Source organism: Oryza brachyantha, chromosome 10 (assembly GCF_000231095.2).
Source record: "Oryza brachyantha chromosome 10, ObraRS2, whole genome shotgun sequence".
NCBI lineage: Eukaryota > Viridiplantae > Streptophyta > Magnoliopsida > Poales > Poaceae > Oryza > Oryza brachyantha.
Genome location: NC_023172.2, coordinates 15,491,013 through 15,509,169, shown reverse-complemented (window position 1 = coordinate 15,509,169; position 18,157 = coordinate 15,491,013). Strand labels below are relative to the sequence as shown.

Genomic DNA, 18,157 nt, shown 5'->3' with positions numbered 1-18,157 from the left:
AAGGTGATAAGTACCAAATGAGATTCTATAACGTCCCTCTGTCCCTCACAGAAGTCAGACGGTACACAGCACCGTGATTTTTAGAGTATTTTCAGCCATCCGATCTGTGACCAACAAGCCGAGATTGATCGCTACGGTATCAATAAACAGTAAATAATGCTACAGTGCTTTCATTGTTTTCTACTGTGCTAAAGTGTTTAAAGTCACAGTACTATAGCATAAGATTCATGTCACTATGTATTTTTTTGAATGAAGTCCGAGAATCCGGATTGGATAAGTACACGCCAGGAGTTGGTCTCAGGATTTCTAATTGACACTAAAACCAGAATGATTTATTATTTATTAATATTCTTTAATTTTAATTCAATATGTAAGCAAAATGCCTCGTCTTAAAAACTCAGTTCTATCTCATTTCTCAAAATATTTAGTCCAAAAAATATCTAGCTTCGGAAAAAATACGGCTAAAGTTTTGCCAATCAACAAAGCTTTTGCTGACACGTTCGTTTGTTGACTTATCAGCCATAACTAAATTTTAGGTATGAAACTTAATTTTAATTTTAGGATTTTGAGAGTTTTTTTATCATATATATATATATATATATATTATTTGTTCTTTAATCGTATTTGTTCTTTAATCGTTAAAGACATATATTAAAAATTACATATAAATTATTGTTGACTTATATATAAATATAAAAGTTATTGAACAAATTAAACTGATTTAATATATACATATGTAGAGTTATATGTATTTCCTACAACTCTCGTAGAAGTTAAATTTGGTACTACACATTAATATATCTTATCAAATATTTTTTATATTTTTATAATTATTTAAAGAACATGAATGAAGCTAGAAAATATCCTCTATGATTAGAAGAGTTTCCTGTTCTTCTGAGGCGAATCTTTCTTCTCTGTTTAACCATCACCAGCATAGTCGAAATGCAAAGTCACGAGTTCAACGCTTTCAACGATCGATGTCACGCCCAGATGCTCTGAATCTGATGCTCGCCACAAGCCATGAACTCTTAATTAATCAATACTATATTTGTACTCGCATATCATCTCATTGACACATCGCAATGAAGCTACTATGATCACCGATCACCTGAGCAGCAATTAATATTAGAACGAAAGAATATTTGGCAGATCGAGCCAAATCGATCGAGTAATTTATAACTAGTTGTTACTACGTATTAGAGCAAATTAATCAAAGAACACCTATCTAATTTAGCAGGTGACGTCACGGACACACCACGCGGCAGCCATGCGCGTGCCTGCGTGGCTGCGTGTGCACCGGCCGGAGCACCGCGCGCGCCATGGCTGCAGCCACTGCAAGCTCGCCGACGACGGCGTTGATCAGCTGACGGAGAGCGGTGAGAGAGGCGGCAGGCTGTAGATCACATTCAGCTCATCCCAGATGTCTGTCGCCGTCGCCGCTGCCGCCGCCGCCTCCGCCTCCGGCGGCGACATCACCATCCTCTCCTTCTTCACCTCCCTCAGGTAGTACTGCTCCTTCTGCGACCCATCCTCCGACCTCACCCTCTTGCTCCTCCCGGCCGTGGTCATGGCGGCGGCGGCGCCCGTAGGGATGGGACCGACGGGAGGCGCCCACTTGACAGCAGCGTCGGCGGCGACCTCGTTGGGGAAGTTGAGGATGGCCTTGGAGCCGCGGAGCTGGAAGGCGGCGCGGTCGTAGGCGCGCGCGGCCTCGACGGCGGTGTCGTAGGTCCCGAGCCACACCCTCGCGCCCTTCCTCGCCGGGTCCCGTATCTCCGCCGCGTACTTCCCCCACGGCCGCTGCCGCACGCCGCGGTACCGCCGGAAATCGTCGTCGTCCTCCTCGTAGCCGCCCACCTCCAGAGCATCGTCCGGCGTCGCCCCCCACAGGAGCGGCGCCACCGGCCTCGTGGGCAGAGCCACGGGCGCCGGCCGGACGCGCGCCGTGGAGCCGGCGGCGACGTGGTCGTCGAGGAGGTGGGCGCGGATGAGGTCGAGGTGCCGGTGCAAGCCGGAGGCGGAGGCGGAGGCGGCCATGGCAACCGATCGAGCAGGTGGTGGTTGGGAGTGAGGAGTGTGGAGGGCGTGGCGTGGCGCGAGCGATTTAAAGGGGATAAGGCGATGGAGGAAGACGCACGAGAGGCGCGCGCGCGAGTGGGTTGGCTTGGCGCCTTCGTGGAGGCTTCGAGGGGAGCCGCGCGAAGGGGGCCGTACTGTCTGCGTCGGTCTACTGGCCGTACTGTCTCCGGCGACGAGATCAACGTCACCGTCCGTCGTCCTCCAACTTGTAATTGAGCTTGGGTGGCAGTGACCGTTGCAAGAGCATCCCAGCATCCTCCATTCTATTATATTATCTATTTTTAGATGTTATTTATATTAAAAGAAAAACTTCATATTTAAAAGTTCTCTTCATTTTTTAAAGAAATATAAAAGATGTTTGTTGGAGTACAATGAGATATGAAGGAGAAACTGTTTTAGATAATTATCTGAATGAAGATGTGAATAACTAAATTTAGAGTTGTTGGAGATGCTCTAATGGAGCTAGATTGCCCCTTCCGAACAAGAGTTTTAAAATTCGTCTTAGGCCGCGTTCTTGGACCCATTCAGCAAGGCATATAAGTTATCTAGTCTCCTCGTTTTCTACGCGCACGCTTCCCGAATTACTAAATGATATATTTTTTGCAAAAATTTTTATAGAAAAATTGCTTTAAAAATTTAGATTAATCTATTATATATGTTTATATAATTAATTATTAATTAATCATGCACTAATTTATTACTACGCTTTTTGCGTCGAATAACTAACCCTTATCCCTTCCATGTCGAACACCAACACGGCCTTGGTTGGGTTAGATAACTAACGCGAAAACGTAGCAACAGATTAACATATGATTAATTAATTATTAGTTATAAAAATAGATTATATAATTTTTAAAACCAACTTTTATATATAAAATTTTGGCAAAAATATCTTGTTTAGCAGTTTGGGAACGGTGTACATAAGAAAAAAAAAGAATATGGATTGGTTTAACTTGGGCAAAGAATAGGACCGTAGTGTCTTACCACACTCTGATCTTGAGTGGTTATTATATCAACTCTACGGTATATAACTATTGAACCCATATATCAGTCCTGTTGTAGGATAGTACATCAGAGAAACTTTTATCTCTAAAGAAATATATGTATGCATATGTTGCACTTATATCAAATATGGGTGAGTCCAATTTAGGCCACAAATCAAACCAAACTGACCCTTACTCTTTTTCTTTTGTAATATTATTATATCTAAAAATTATGGAACAGTGGTATTTGGATAACATGTTCGTCCGACCTTATTTTGATTTCCATAACCTACAATGTTTAAAGGTTACGCTTTCTACAACATCAACTTAAGAAACTATAATAAGAATAAGCAATCCATAAAAAAAATATATTAAAAATGAATAAGCACAACTCAACATCAGCAAAGTTTGAGCCTTACAAGAATAATTAGACAGGAGCTTGGGCTTTAATCGGGGGCAATCACTTATGAAATGGAGCCTATAAATTCTGGTTTGTTTCCAAATTCCAAGCAATGTTGATAGTGAATGCATGCATGGTGCCGCTTGGCACGTCGTTGCCGACATCATGCTGAAGAATATCAGTGTAGCACACAATTGAAGATGAGAACGCGTGCTATTGCAACTTGGCAAGTAGCAGGGGACATGGCCGTGTCGAGAAAGCGTGCAGTGTACGTACGTACTAGTAGGACATAAATACTACACGTATGAATGGTATGATGTATCTAAGAAAAAACCAGTGGCGCTGAGATGAGCAGCACACGTATCCGGCTATGTAACCAGTTACCAGCTAGTGAACAAATGCATTCTGTAACAACAAAAATGAGTTTGCATCCCCTGCTAATATTATTATATTAGTCACTGATATATAGGTCACATCCTCCTGTCACACATGTCACTAGGTGTAATGGCACCACCGTTATGGTGGAGGATGTGAATTTAACAAACAAATATTCTCTGTTAATTAATTTGATAGTAAATTGATTTGTTTTGTACTCTCTCAGTTTCATATCGTATGCTTTTTGGTTATTTAAAGATTAAATGGTATAAATAAATCTAAACATATATACAAATAATATACATTGATTAATAAATCAACGTAGTCAATAAAAAATCTTCCAAGGTGTTAGTAGCACATATTTAGAAATTGACCATTGTTTTTTTAACAATATGTTTGTCACTATAAAAGTAAAACTATATACCCAACGTTCTTTTATGAAATATCTACCAAATAATGTTTTTTTCATATCAATTCTATATTTCTTTCATAGGTGTTGGGATTGGGATCTTTTTATATTTGAATGCATGCTTTTTAGAACATCTGTTCAAGAACCAAGTGAGTATTAAACTATATACACGACTCATTAATAATAAATCTCCCAGCTTTAGAAAAGAAAATGAATGAATCTCCTCTATTATTTATCCACTCCCCCACCATAGGGAAGTTAACTCTTCATCCGTTCAGTGAACTTTTCCACTCTGTATGTCCTGGTATTTTAGTTTTCGTGGGAGGAGATGACGAAGATATTGGAGCAATGGAGATATGCACCGGATACGAGGAAAAAAAAAGTGGGGATGTGGCAAGGTGGCAAGTCTAGAAAAAGACGAGACGATGACTTATTTATGATTATTTATGAGCAGGTGTCGGAAGTGATCTTTGAGCGATTGTATCACCTTGATGTGATTATTTGAGATCAATAAAATCTTCTTTTATTTAAAAATCGAGCACATGTTAATATAGTTTGAAGCACGCATAGTAGGATAACATTGACTAAAAGTTGATAAAACATCAAGCCTTCACAAACAAAGATGGAATAAACTCTTATTGTCAATAGAAACAATTATTTTTTAAGATCAGTATGCTACATGTCCTTTCACTCAATGAAATATAGCTATGCAATGTTGTTTGACAATTTTTTGGATGAAAAACTTCAAATCCATCCTTGTGCATGTGAAACTTTTTATTCACTCAAAGCTTGAATCTGATAGTCTAAAAATCGTTAATTAATTTTGTTAAGGTTTTTTAGACAAAAATATAGCTTAACCATGATTCGTTTAACCAAGTGCATCTCACCACGTAACCCTAGGGATATGATTAAACTAAGTTCAATGAACATGTTCTAGAATTCTAGTGGCACCCTCTCTCTTGGAAGAAGAAAGGAGATTGATTGATATAGACATGGCCTTGGATCCAACGTTTCGAAGTAATTAAGCATCCCAGTTTTACTGTTGGATCATGGCGTCATCTGTAACCCCCTCCCTGACGAACTTTCTAACCCGTGGTTAATTAGTTGTTCTTTTTGGATAATGCGAGTGGGGTTGGTTGGTTAATTAGAATGTTCGAGGCATCTTCATTTTGCATAGTACTAGCAATTAACGGTGGTGAATGGTGACTATAGACAGGAGTCCACGCTGCCGTTCAATCTAGAGTTTACCTCGAGAGTGTAGACTTGACTCCCTAGCTACTTTCGTCTGTGTCTGTCTGTCTCGGATTGAGACATGCAGAGACAGTGGTTCAAAGATCAACGGCATGTCCTTCTTAACCAATCGGGTGATCCTTTCTTTTTCTTGAAAAATAAAAGCTAACGGGTATATTTGAAACGAAAAATAATTTATAAATATAACTTTAATGGATTAATAGATGCATTTATAGAGATTTAAGTAAAGACCGGAAAATAACTATGCTAAAAAACATTAAAATCAACTCTATTTAAATTTAAAATTTAGTTTATAATTATAAGTAGAAGAAAAGATGAGACATCATTTTAAAACGGCGAGAATCTAAAGTGCCACGCCAAATATTACCTCTGTCCCGAAATAAGATTATTTTTCGGTTTTTAGATATAATGTTTTGACTTTTCGTCTTATTTAAAAAAATTTATGATTAATATTTTTATTGTTACTAGATGATAAAACATGAATAATATTTTATGTGTGACTAATTTTTTTAAGTTTTTTTGCAAAATTTTTAAATAAGACAAATGATTAAACTTTGAACACAAAAAATCGAAAATGATGTTATTATGGTATAGATGCAGTATACCGGTACTAGACTACTAGTACGAGTAGTGGTCAAAGAATCAATTATAATCAACTATAGCTGCTGGTCTCATTGCTGGCCTGCCTGATACTCGCTCGCTTAATTAACAAATTAATCTATAGCTTGTAGTGGTGCTGTTATTATTTTAAGCAATTTATGTGCTGAAGCTGAATATATTCTTGCATCTTTGAAGTCAAACCGACTTAAAAGTACTAGCTAGCTAAGCTAGCCATCTTAGTTATAAACTGAAGTTATTTTAAAATGTACTATTTTAAGCACTATCTGCTTGTTAATTAAGCTATTTTTTATCTACATGCTCATCTTAACAGATTAAGATCATTCTATATTTAATTATAATCTATATTCTCTTCTTGAATCTTATCCATCACAACTTATCACAACTTTTCTCTGATCATTTCTGTTCACTTTCTTGATACTAGAGACTAGGGAGGAGCTTATAGCTGAGTGAGTTGGTCTCAATGGAATTTATTAATAGACCATGAAAAACTGATTGGTCAACTCAGTCAGTTAAAAGTTCGGTCGTTCATTGGACTGAATGCGCCTACCGTCGCCGGGGAAGAACCGCTAGAATGCACGGCGGTTGAGGGTTGTCGACGATAGAAATCAAAGCATAAAATAATTTATAAATAAAATTTTTATATACATGTTTTTAGCGATTTTAAAATAAAGAAAAAAGTAAACTATTATAAAAAATCTTAATTAACTTTAAATTTAAAATTAGATAAATTTTAGCTTATAAACATAACCAAAGAAAAATATGAAGATCCTTGATTATTTTAAGCACTATCTGGACGTAGAAGAAGCAAGTTATGGCATTGGATCGTGATCCAATTGACAGAAATGTGACTGGGATTTCGAAGAAATTAAGGGGGTGTTTGGGATTGTCCCATCGAATGTTTGAACAGTTATTATAAATAGTAAACGTAGACTATTAATAAAACCCATCTATAATCTTGGACTAATTCGCGAGACAAATCTATTGAGCCTAATTAATCCATAATTAGTCTATGTGATGCTACAGTAAACATACTCTGATTATAGATTAATTAAGCTTAAAAAATTCGTCTCGCGGATTACCACTCATTTATGAAATTAGTTTTTTTATTAGTCTATGTTTAATACTTCAAATTAGTGTCCAAACATCCGATGTGACATGGGGCTAAAAAGTTTAGCCCCATCTAAACAACCCCTAATCATGGAGTGATTGGTTAATTAACAGTCGAACTGAATTATTAACGCTGGATTTCTGCGTAATGAAGGCCGCAAACTGATCGGGTGCAATTAATACTAACTCCGTTTCGTAACGTAAGTTTTTCTAGTATTGCCTAGATTCATATATATGCTAATGAATCTAGACACATATATAAAGTATATACACTCATCGATCAATGAATTTAGCCAAAACCAAAAAGACTTACAATATGAAACCGAGGTAGTATATAGCATCTGTTATATTCAATTTATGTCAACTCAACCGTTCTTAAAGAGCCATTGCTAATATGTCAAAGAATTGAGTTTTTCTTACTTGTAAAATACTTTCATTCCTACTATGTTCGATGGAATTTCAAATAATAGAGTTTTTACCGTGTTTACGAGGTACATCCGTATATAGATGTACAAGAGCAATATGAACCGTTGATCAAGAGAGGTACGGAATAAAATTATTGCCACCGAAGCAATGGAGTAATTAATGGTGATTGAATCCCTTACCTTTGCATCTGATCTGGTTATGGGCAAGGAAAAAAAATCAAGATCATTTTTGTTCGTGTTCAATGTTGTATCGTGAAGTATATATTATTGCGTCTATGTTCATTAGGGGAGACAGGCAAACTTGAACAAACCATATAAATTTAGTGCATCAATAATACATTGCATATATGAATCTACGAGCCGATCATATTTTACCGTGGCTTCATGTTCTTTGAAAATAAAATGGAAATCTTAAAATTAATTAGAACACAAACATTCGCAATGTTTTAATCCATCATGTTAGGAATAAATGTAAATATAAAAAATCATGCAAACCTTCTTAACTTAACACAAACTGCATAATCTAAAAATAAATACCGACATAGTACCTATGTCCATACCACTAATATTAGAGACAATTATGCCATTTTCTATCTCCTAACAAAATTATCTTTTTACCCTTTCTTATGCAATTACATCTATCCATACTTAAATACCTTTTACAATGGACATTTTATCGTGGAGCATTAGATTTTTTTCCCCTATTTTTTGAATACAAAAAAAAAAGAAATACCAGCTCTGTAGGATGTTTTGCCGTCTCAAAATGGTGTGGTATAAAGTGTCCATTGCTTGCTTGCAGACTTGAATAGTTTGGACGTAGATGCATCGACGAAATGCAGTGTGCAGAACGTGAGAGAAGTGCAGGTGCTTCATGGAAGGCTCGTGTGCTTTTGCATCGGCGATGTTTCAAAATTTTCCAGTATTTTTCAAGACGTACGCAACGAGAATTCAAGGGTCATCCTAGTAATCCCAAGTCACCTTTCAAGGCACGTCAGGACCTCGACTGAACTATAGTAGTACAATATTGTACGCATTGCTTGCTTGCGGTACATGCCGGCATGTATGGTCCTTATTTTGTTTTCTTCGACGGCTTTCTCCCCTAATAACAACACTCTCACGTAAAAAACGTACGCAGCAAACCCTATCCCTATAAACACATCCTAATACTGGCCAGTAAATTCTCGAGATTAATGAAGTCACCATATGTTCCTCGCTGTTGACGGAACGTCGTCTACCACTGAAAACACAAAATCACTAAAATCCTAAAATATTACTCTCAGAATCTCAAATATTACTAAATTCTTTGTAACCACTAGAGGACACACCCGAAACTCCCCCTCCTTGTGACGGTGGGCTGAATTGGGCAAGACCGACCAAAATGAAGAATTGCGGCAGTTGTAGAAGTAGCAAGGGCCAAGGCCCACCACTGTCATTCGGCCCAAATAGATGACATGAATTTAACTGAGAAGGCCCAAAAAGCCTACCTACCCATCCATGCCTTCTTCCCATCCGGCCCAAAGAATCTCCACAAAAAATACAAATCGCCAAATTAATTTTCTCTTTTATTCTGAGCCATTTTTTGTTGTTGTAAGCAGAATATCTCCAGCACAAAGCACTTTCCCAAGCGGTACAAGGCATGCAGGTGAGGCAGGCTGAAAGTACTGAAACCACCGGTGCAGCTTCCGTGATTCCGTCTATTCTGCCCATGTATACAAAACTACAAATGCAAAGTAGTACATCCTTTTATATATGGTTTCTTGGACTGCTATATTTCATCGCTACTTTATAACATTTCAAAGGGGCATAAAGGCAGAGACCTTGCTAGCTAGTAGATGGATAGACACACATAAGATGACACTTAGAAATTATGGCTCATTCGTTTCAAAGGTTTTTTATAGGATATTTGTAGGATTACCTATTTGGAACGGTTCATGCATTCGTTTCATAAGAATGATATGCAGAAATTTCAAAGGAATACTGTATAAATCCTACGAAAACGTAGGAATTTCATAGGATTAAAACAACCACTCCTACCTCATTTGTTTTGGTTGACATAGAATGCATGCTAATTCGTGTGGTTTATATTCATGTGTTCCGAATGCTCCATACCATCACATTCCTCTGTTTTTTGATCCTCTGTTTTGTATATGCAAACCCATAATATTCCTATATTTTTTCTATTTCTACGTTTTTCCTATTCTTTGAAACAAATAAGCCCTATATAAAGTTATGATGGGGAATTCATCTCAAAGGATGGAAAAGTTTGTGCAAAGTGACGAGAGTTGGAAGCTACTGATAGGCAGTAGAGATGTGCATGCAAGGCTCCAAAAGATGCTATTGATAGAGGTTGCAAAAGGCCGAAATGAGGTGGAAATATAATATTGTATCTGCGTGGCTATCTATCTAGAACGGTGACAAACTAATATTAGCACCCCATCTTTTCGCTTATACTTATGTTTATAAATCAAAATTTAAATTTTAAATCTTAAATTTGTGGTCAATTTTGGGTTTTTTCAGCAAAGTATATTTTTAGGCTTGTATTTTAGATTGCTAAAAATAAGTTTTATTCATAAATTATTTTTTATTTGTAAATATACCGTATCACCCCTATATATGTATCCTGAGACATGGGTACCAACAACTCTGTTATGTTTATGTATACGCATAAATCTCGAGGCATTATTAAAGCGCATATCCAACAGAACAGGGAAAAGAACAAAAGAAAATATAGGAAAAGAGAAATGTGAAATTACCATGGAGGAGGATCAAGTGAAGGGGAACACCGTTTCTACGCCCACACGTGGGATGTCCAGCGCACGCAGCCGCCTCGCACTCTCGGCGTTTGGGAGTTTTACATGAACTGCTGATGGTTTGGATAGAAATGGATTAAATGAGTTGGGTTTTAATTTGAATTGTTTTTGGTTGAGTACAAATAAATTGTTACTTCAAATGAATTGGATTGGGTTGGGTTATAAAGACAGATGGATTAATATGGACTGGATTTGGTAAGGTGATTTTAGATTTTAAATGGATTTAACCCGTGGAGGGCAAATAGATCATTTAATTGGGTAGCTAATGGATAAGAGAATAGACATACGTGGACCCACATGTAGAAATTAATCAAAATTTGCACAAAGTTGCTCTTGCACATAATAAGTCATCCCACCAAATTTCAGTCAAATTTAATAAATTTTTATAGTGTGAACGCGAGTTTTAAAATTTTAGATCCGAGTATCTACCGGTAGAAAGTACGGTAAAATAACTACACAGAGAAATAGTACCAGTCGACCAATAATTAAGTACTTTATCTCTATTAAAATAGATGATATTGTTGAATTTTTATACCTGTTTAATATTCGTTTTATTTTAAACAAATTATAAGATTATAATTCATTTTTGTTGTGGTTGGGTAACGACTAAATGTATTTTAAATATAACTATAAATAAGATTATAACAAATAACGAACGACGTTGTCATCTGTTATTAAAAAAAACGAAAGAAGTACTAATTAGGATTCAGCTAAGCGATGTTGACTTGAAACAAACCGTATCGTAACTAGCAAAGTCTCCACTAACTAACAATGCAATGCACAGTGAAAGGCGCCGACACGGCGATTAAAGAATGGAACCGACCAAGATCGTGCTTCGAAGTGTGGCCAGTGCAACCCTCCCCACTTCAGTACTACTGCACACCCTTCTTCTTCTGGACTCTGAAGAAGAAGCCACCATCATCGTCAAGCATCTCATTTTCCTGGAACACTCCTACCAGCAACCAGGGTCAGCAAAATCGTTCAAAACCATGTGTGGATCTCGTCTCAAGAAGTTTAAATTTACTGAGCCACACACACTGTTGGTTTCTGTCAAGATTTAAAACTTCAATGTAACATTTTACCTTTTACTTTACAAAATCTGTTCGGATTTTATTGGGTCTAAGAGCAAGTTCAATAGGACAGCTAACTACGAGCTTCAATTTATCTATAGTTAATCTAATAAACAATTTATACGATAGCTGTCTATAAGAACATATACTGCTATGTTTCCTCTATTATACACACTGTGTTTTAGGTTCCGTGCTGCAGCTGGCTACAAATATGTAGCTCACTACTCTTCTCTCTCATCTTTTATCTTCTTGAAATATGTTTATAGCTGACTTATAGTCTACTATTGTACCTGCTTTAATGACATGTGTAATCAGAAGATACCGCTAGTGAGGGGTTTTTATCTGGCAACGGAATTATATACCACGCCTGTAACAGCAAGAGGAGAAAAAGAAATGAAAAAAAAAAACCATTTGTATTGTTAGCAATCAAACGGATGAAATTAGCAATGACAGGGTATCATTAGATGTCTGTTAGTAGATTGATCACTTGATGACTCCCTTTGATACTCACTTAATCTTTTTTTTACTGGCCAAATCCACGTTGTGATGTGGTTACAACTTACAACAAAGGCTGGCTTTTTTGGCCAGATGCTCTCCAACTTGAGCCTTTTTTCTCTGACGATGTGTTTCTGACACTGGCAACGAAGTAGTCCTTCATTATTGTTCACTGTATAGGTCCAAATCTGATGCGCAAATATGTGCCGTTGGTTGCTCTCGGTTCGTCACAAAAGCTGGATGGCATAACATGGAAGACGACGGATAAAAAATCATCTAATTTTCTCAACTATTTTATAATAGTTATAACATAGCGAAGGGACCATTAAAATTAGTTTAAAACATTATCTTAAAACTGCCACGGTAACTGTTATTCAAATGATATCTTGTAATTTAGAAAAAGACCAATGATAAATTTACAAAAGTCCCTATAGTTAATTATTATAAAATTAAAAATCTAATTTAGAAATAAAAGATAACCGGAAACTTTTAAAAAAAATTAAGGTTAGCAGATCGGCATAAAAGCCCACGACTAATCTGCACCGTTTTAGTGCAAATGAACACGGCCTTAAGCATGAGAACTTTTCAATACTGAACGTTTTATGGCCAATCCGAAAAATAAAATCCGCCTCAAAGTTTAGTTTAATGAGGACTCAGGCACATCATATAAATTTCATTGTCAAATGGAGCAGACCACAATTTGATCCTTTCAGATAAATAAAATGTCACTATTTGTAACTGCATATTTTGTGTGTTAAGTTTATTTTAGCTGCACAATTTGTGCTTTATGCAGCATTGCCTGTCGGGTGAGCAGTTTTCTTTTTGCTTACGGGTGAGCTTATAAACAGCATAAAAATAAAAGGGTTAAAAGACCATTAGCGCCTGATCAATTACATATTAGCTATTACAAACTTATAAATAACTTTATTTAATTTGCAATTTTCAAACGAAACTTCTACTCCATATATATAAAGAAAAAGACACATCCTTCAACGATTTAGAAAATGTGCACCTACTTCAATAAACCGAAAAAAATGCTGCACCCAAAAAATACCAGAAACTGTAAGTGGCACATACAAAAAACGAATTTATATTTTAGCTTATATGAAACACAAATGAAACAGTTTATCAACGACTAAAATTAACTTATATATATATAACGATTTAAAAGCAAATTCCTATATGACGAAAAACCCTTAAAATTGAATTTTAAAATTTAGTTTATAAACAGTAAAAAATACTGAAAAGGGTGCGGCTGTGAAATAACTACTGGGCATGGCCCACCCCACACGGCTACCGGGCCAGGAAACACGAAAGCGAAAGGTCCCAAAAGGAAAAATTGGAAAGACCAACCAAAATTAAACGGAAGCGAACACACTACTGAAGAGAGCGAGAGAGCGAGCAAGGCAAAGCAGGTAGCCTAGCTTAGCTGCAGCCCACTTCCACTCTCCCCTCTCTCCCTCGCCGCAGCGGCAGCGGGGAGGAAGGAGACGAGACGAATCGGAGGAGGAGATCGAGAGAGAGAGAGGCTGCATTCGCGTTGTTGGTGGTGCGGCGGTGAGCATGGGGTGCACGGTGTCCAAGGTGGAGCAGGAGGACACGGTGCGGCGGTGCAAGGAGCGGCGGCGGCACATGAAGGACGCGGTGGCGTCGCGCCAGCTGCTCGCCTCCGCGCACGCCGACTACCTCCGCTCGCTCCGCCTCACCGCCGCCGCGCTCTCCCGCTTCGCGCAGGGGCATCCCTCGCTCGCGGTGTCCCACCACACCGCACCGGTGCTCCTCACCACGGCCCCGCCGCCGCCGCCCGCGCCCGCCCACGCCCACGCACACGCCGCGGCGCTGGCCCCGGCGATGACGCCGCCGGCGCCGCCGTCCACGGCGTCCTCCTCGCTCCCGCCCCCGGCGCCGATGCTCCCCAAGCACCCGCCTCCCCCACCGCAGCCGCAGCCGCAGCCGCCTGCTCCCGTGGCGGTGAGGGCTCCCCGTGCCGCCCAGCGCCACTTCAAGGTGCCGCACATCCTCTCCGACTCCAGCGTCGGCATCGCCAGCCCGGCGCAGTCGTCGTTCCGGAAGCCGGTGGTCGGGACGCCGTCGTCCTCGTCGGCGTGGGACTGGGAGAACTTCTACCCGCCGTCGCCGCCGGACTCCGAGTTCTTCGACCGCCGCAAGGCCGACCTCGAGGAGGCCAACCGCCTCCGCGAGCTCGAGGAGGAGGAGAAAGCCAGGAGATACCTCCACCACGACCACCCCGACCACCTCAAGGAAGAGGACGAGGACGACGAAGACGACGACCACGAAAGGGAGGAGGAGATGCATTGCGGCGGATGGGAGGATGACGACGACCACTACGCCTCGACGACGACTTCGGAGACCAGATCGGAGGAGGGGGAGATGGGGAACAGATCGGAGTGCGGCTTTGCGGCTAGATCGGAGTACGGCGGCACGGCGCCGTCCGAGTATGCTGCTGTGCCGCTGCCGCTCAGGAGGAGGGACGAGAGGTCGGAGGCCGGGGATTCGTCCTCCACGGTCACAGCGGCCGCCGAGATGCGGATGGTGATCCGCCACCGCACGCTCGCCGAGATCGTGGCCGCCATTGAGGAGTACTTCGTCAAGGCAGCCGAAGCTGGCAATGGTGTCTCCGAGCTCCTGGAGGCCAGCCGCGCGCAGCTGGACCGCAACTTCCGGCAGCTCAAAAGTAATCACAGATTCACAGTAGCCATTTTATGCTTGAGAAAAACTATAATGTGGTTTGAATTGGTGTTGTAATGTATTTCTTTAGCGAAAACGCAAACAATTGGTTAGCAATTTCACTTAATTTAACTTCTTCTTTCGCAGAGACGGTGTACCATTCAAACAGCTTGTTATCATCGCTGTCCTCGACATGGTCTTCAAAGCCGCCATTGGCTGTACGCTACAAGCTGGACACCAATGCGTTAGAGATGGAGTCAATGGAAGGGAAGAGCCATGGGTCAACACTGGAGCGTCTTTTGGCCTGGGAGAAAAAGCTCTATCAGGAGGTCAAGGTAATTCAGTTCATCGATTCTTGATTACAATGCAATTGTTGACTGTTGTCTACACTTAATAGTTGAGCACATCACTAAAACAGAAGTGTCTATTCGCTGTGAAATTTTTTGTTATATGCCTCAATCATTAGTTGTCGGTGAAGCATCTTCAAACTATTCACTTGGCTCCACTCTAAAATTATCCAGCTATATTTCCTAGAGCTTAGTGGTGCACTAGCAGATAATTTGGATCACCACACAACTTTAGCAGCAATGCAAGTTTAGTGAATTGTGCTCTTCTAGTGTTGACCCAGGTCGGATGTTGGAATAATGAAATACATTTATGATGCTAAAATAAAATGCACAAATGATTGCAACTTGACAGAGCAGCATAGGGCTTCCGAGCAGACAACAGTCAAGGATGAAATGAAGCTAACTTTATATGTTCCCTCAAGAAGAGATGATTTATCTCTTGTTTCTTGGTTAAGGCTGTGGTAATGGACCATTGACAATAAAATAGATAAACATTGTAGCTTCTTATCAATTAGGTGGAGGTTCAACTCATTTGAAGTTGGTGTCTTGAGCAGTCCGCCTTTTGTTCAGCAAATGTGGTAGAAGAATCTGATTCTATTGCATAAAGTGTCTTTGCAGAGGTCCTGCACTTGCATACTATTGAACAGCTGTAGCATTTGGATGATAATTTTTCACTACTTTCAGTAAAGGAAGCAGGCACAATGCATGGCCATTGACCTCTCAACCACACCTCCATATTCTCTACCCTTCCTTTATACCCTTTTTATGTCTAAACTACTAATGTCCTTTTGAGATTCTATGTATATGAAGGTTTAGATCTTCAAGAAATTGTCTGTAGTGTACACATATATATGTCATAATGGCAAAGGTAGACGTAGCATATCTGTGTCTCGAACAACAGAGTTCAGGAATGTTTAGGCCTTTAGGGGCATTGTGCCTTGCAGGTATTTAGAGGCATTGCTCTTTGTAGGTACGGAACTTGTAGAGTTTATACTAGATAATTCAGTGGTATCAACCAATATTCTTTTGATTTCTGTAATCTGGAACATAATGGATTCTTGCTATCAGATTTTTGTCAATGTACTAAATGCTTTTATTCTTTAACCAGTTTATTAACCTCCATTGAAACTTTTGTCATATGATTTAATTTTTTACTGCTTCAGGCTAGAGAGAGTGTTAAGATTGAGCACGAGAAGAAGCTTTCCACCCTGCAGAGTCTGGAGTACAGAGGAAAGGATAGTGCTAAGCTGGATAAGACCAAAGCCTCCATAAACAAGCTGCAATCATTGATCATCGTGACTTCACAGGCTGCAACTACTACATCCTCAGCCATTGTCAGAGTGCGTGACAACGAGCTTGCACCACAGCTTGTTGAACTTTGTTTCGCGTAAGGCTTCTTCCCTATGCTGACATCCATGATTGTAGATTTTGCGACATTGTGTGGAGGTTCTTAAATTGTTAATGAATATTGATTTGCAGGCTGTTGAGCATGTGGAGATCAATGAACCATTTCCATGAGATCCAGAATGAAATTGTTCAGCAAGTCCGTGGTTTGGTGGACAATTCCATGGCTGAGTCAACATCTGACCTTCACCGGCTTGCAACCCGTGATCTTGAGGCTGCTGTCTCAGCATGGCACTCAAATTTCAACCGTCTCATCAAGTATCAACGTGAGTATATACGTGCCCTCTATGGCTGGCTGAAGCTCACACTCTTCCAAGTGGACAGTAATACCCCACAAGAGGCCTACACCTCGCTGATCTCTCGTGAACTCACCTCCTTCTGTGACGAGTGGAAGCAAGCACTAGACCGTCTTCCAGATGCTGTGGCCTCAGAGGCTATCAAGAGCTTCGTGAATGTTGTCCATGTCATCTACACTAAGCAGGCAGAGGAGATGAAAATAAAAAAGCGGGCAGAGACATATTCAAAGGAGCTGGAAAAGAAGACCAACTCACTACGAGCCATTGAGAAGAAGTACTACCAGTCCTATTCAATGGTTGGCCTTGGCCTTCCTGGCAGTGGGCGTGATGGCATTGAAAGCCACTCGTTTGATGCCCGCGATCCTCTTGCAGAGAAGAAAACGGAGATCACCCTATGTCGTCGGAAGGTGGAGGACGAAATGACGAGGCATTCTAAGGCAGTGGAGGTGACTAGATCAATGACACTGAACAATATCCAAACAGGCCTGCCAGGAATGTTCCAAGCCATAGCTGGTTTCTCAGGAACAGTTGTTGAAGCCCTTGATGTTGTCTGCAGGCGAGCTGGCTCGGTGCGGTAGAAGCTTTGGTCGGTAGGACTTACCAAGAAACCGTTCGTCAAGTCTTTTTTGGGTGGTTCAGTAATTTATATAGGGAAAATGCAATATATATAGCTAAAGTTAGTGATGAGAATATGGGGGAGAAGGCTCCCTTGATGTTTTGCCTTGTTGGGAGTTGATCATTTTGATTGTAGATAATGATTTTACTCAGGATTGTTGATGTTCTTTTGCCTGTTCTGTGAAGTGCAAGGGAATATTACAATGTACAGACGCTGTGGTCACTTACCTAGCAAATCTAACGGCGAGTTATGCTTGCGCTTCTCCCACGAAAGATACCACTATCCATTTGTTCTTCCAGGTGAAAATTTTGTGTCTGAATTCCGAACTGAATTAGCTTATCAGCTATGCTTCCCAGTGGTTGGAGCTGTGCCTGCATCTTCTGCTGTCTGCCTGTCTGGATGGAGGACATTCGTCTTGAAATCTTTGATGTTTCCTGTCCCATTTCGGCCCCCATGTAATTAATGTCGTGCTGCATTGTATTTGCAAGCTAGATTACCTGTAACTAAAAACATGATCCAACAATGTCATTGTGGACTTCTGGATACTCATCTCACCACCGACCTCCTTTTTGTTGTTTGTCTGAAACGACACATAATCATATCTGCTTTTTTCCACATGCATTTCGTTCCAAAGTTTCGTCTGTTCTTCCTTTCCTACCTGCAGCAAGTCTGCAACATCTGCAAAAAAGAAAGTGCCCGTTTAAAGTTTTTATGACTTAGCCGCGAAGGGAGTAGTCAAATGCCATAGCTTGCATGGCTTATCTAGTTATCTGAATATCTG

The 18,157-nt window shown here is 40.1% G+C and overlaps 2 protein-coding genes across 2 annotated transcripts; one reads left to right on the top strand and one right to left on the bottom strand.

The window, feature by feature from the left end:
- Nucleotides 1–926: 926 nt before the first annotated feature.
- Nucleotides 927–2,085, bottom strand: LOC107305085 (ethylene-responsive transcription factor 5). The gene has a single exon (XM_015841597.2). The coding sequence runs from the start codon at nucleotides 2,035–2,037 to the stop codon at nucleotides 1,360–1,362; it is 678 nt and encodes a 225-aa protein (XP_015697083.2). The 5' UTR covers nucleotides 2,038–2,085; the 3' UTR covers nucleotides 927–1,359.
- An 11,340-nt stretch (nucleotides 2,086–13,425) lies between these two features.
- Nucleotides 13,426–17,672, top strand: LOC102722252 (protein ROLLING AND ERECT LEAF 2). Its single transcript, XM_015841596.2, has 4 exons — nucleotides 13,426–14,720; nucleotides 14,861–15,048; nucleotides 16,224–16,447; nucleotides 16,540–17,672. The coding sequence occupies exons 1-4, from the start codon at nucleotides 13,589–13,591 to the stop codon at nucleotides 17,336–17,338; spliced, it is 2,343 nt and encodes a 780-aa protein (XP_015697082.2). The 5' UTR covers nucleotides 13,426–13,588; the 3' UTR covers nucleotides 17,339–17,672.
- Nucleotides 17,673–18,157: the final 485 nt, after the last annotated feature.

What these genes read in the sequence shown, in the direction of transcription:
- LOC102722252 (XM_015841596.2), top strand. Translation starts at nt 13,589, where the DNA reads ATGGGGTGCACGGTGTCCAAGGTGGAGCAGGAGGACACGGTGCGGCGG. An exon ending in AGCTCTATCAGGAGGTCAAG is followed by an intron (nt 15,049 to 16,223) that starts GTAATTCAGTTC and finishes TTACTGCTTCAG; the next exon opens with GCTAGAGAGAGTGTTAAGAT. An exon ending in CTTGTTGAACTTTGTTTCGC is followed by an intron (nt 16,448 to 16,539) that starts GTAAGGCTTCTT and finishes ATTGATTTGCAG; the next exon opens with GCTGTTGAGCATGTGGAGAT.
- LOC107305085 (XM_015841597.2), bottom strand. Translation starts at nt 2,037, where the DNA reads ATGGCCGCCTCCGCCTCCGCCTCCGGCTTGCACCGGCACCTCGACCTC.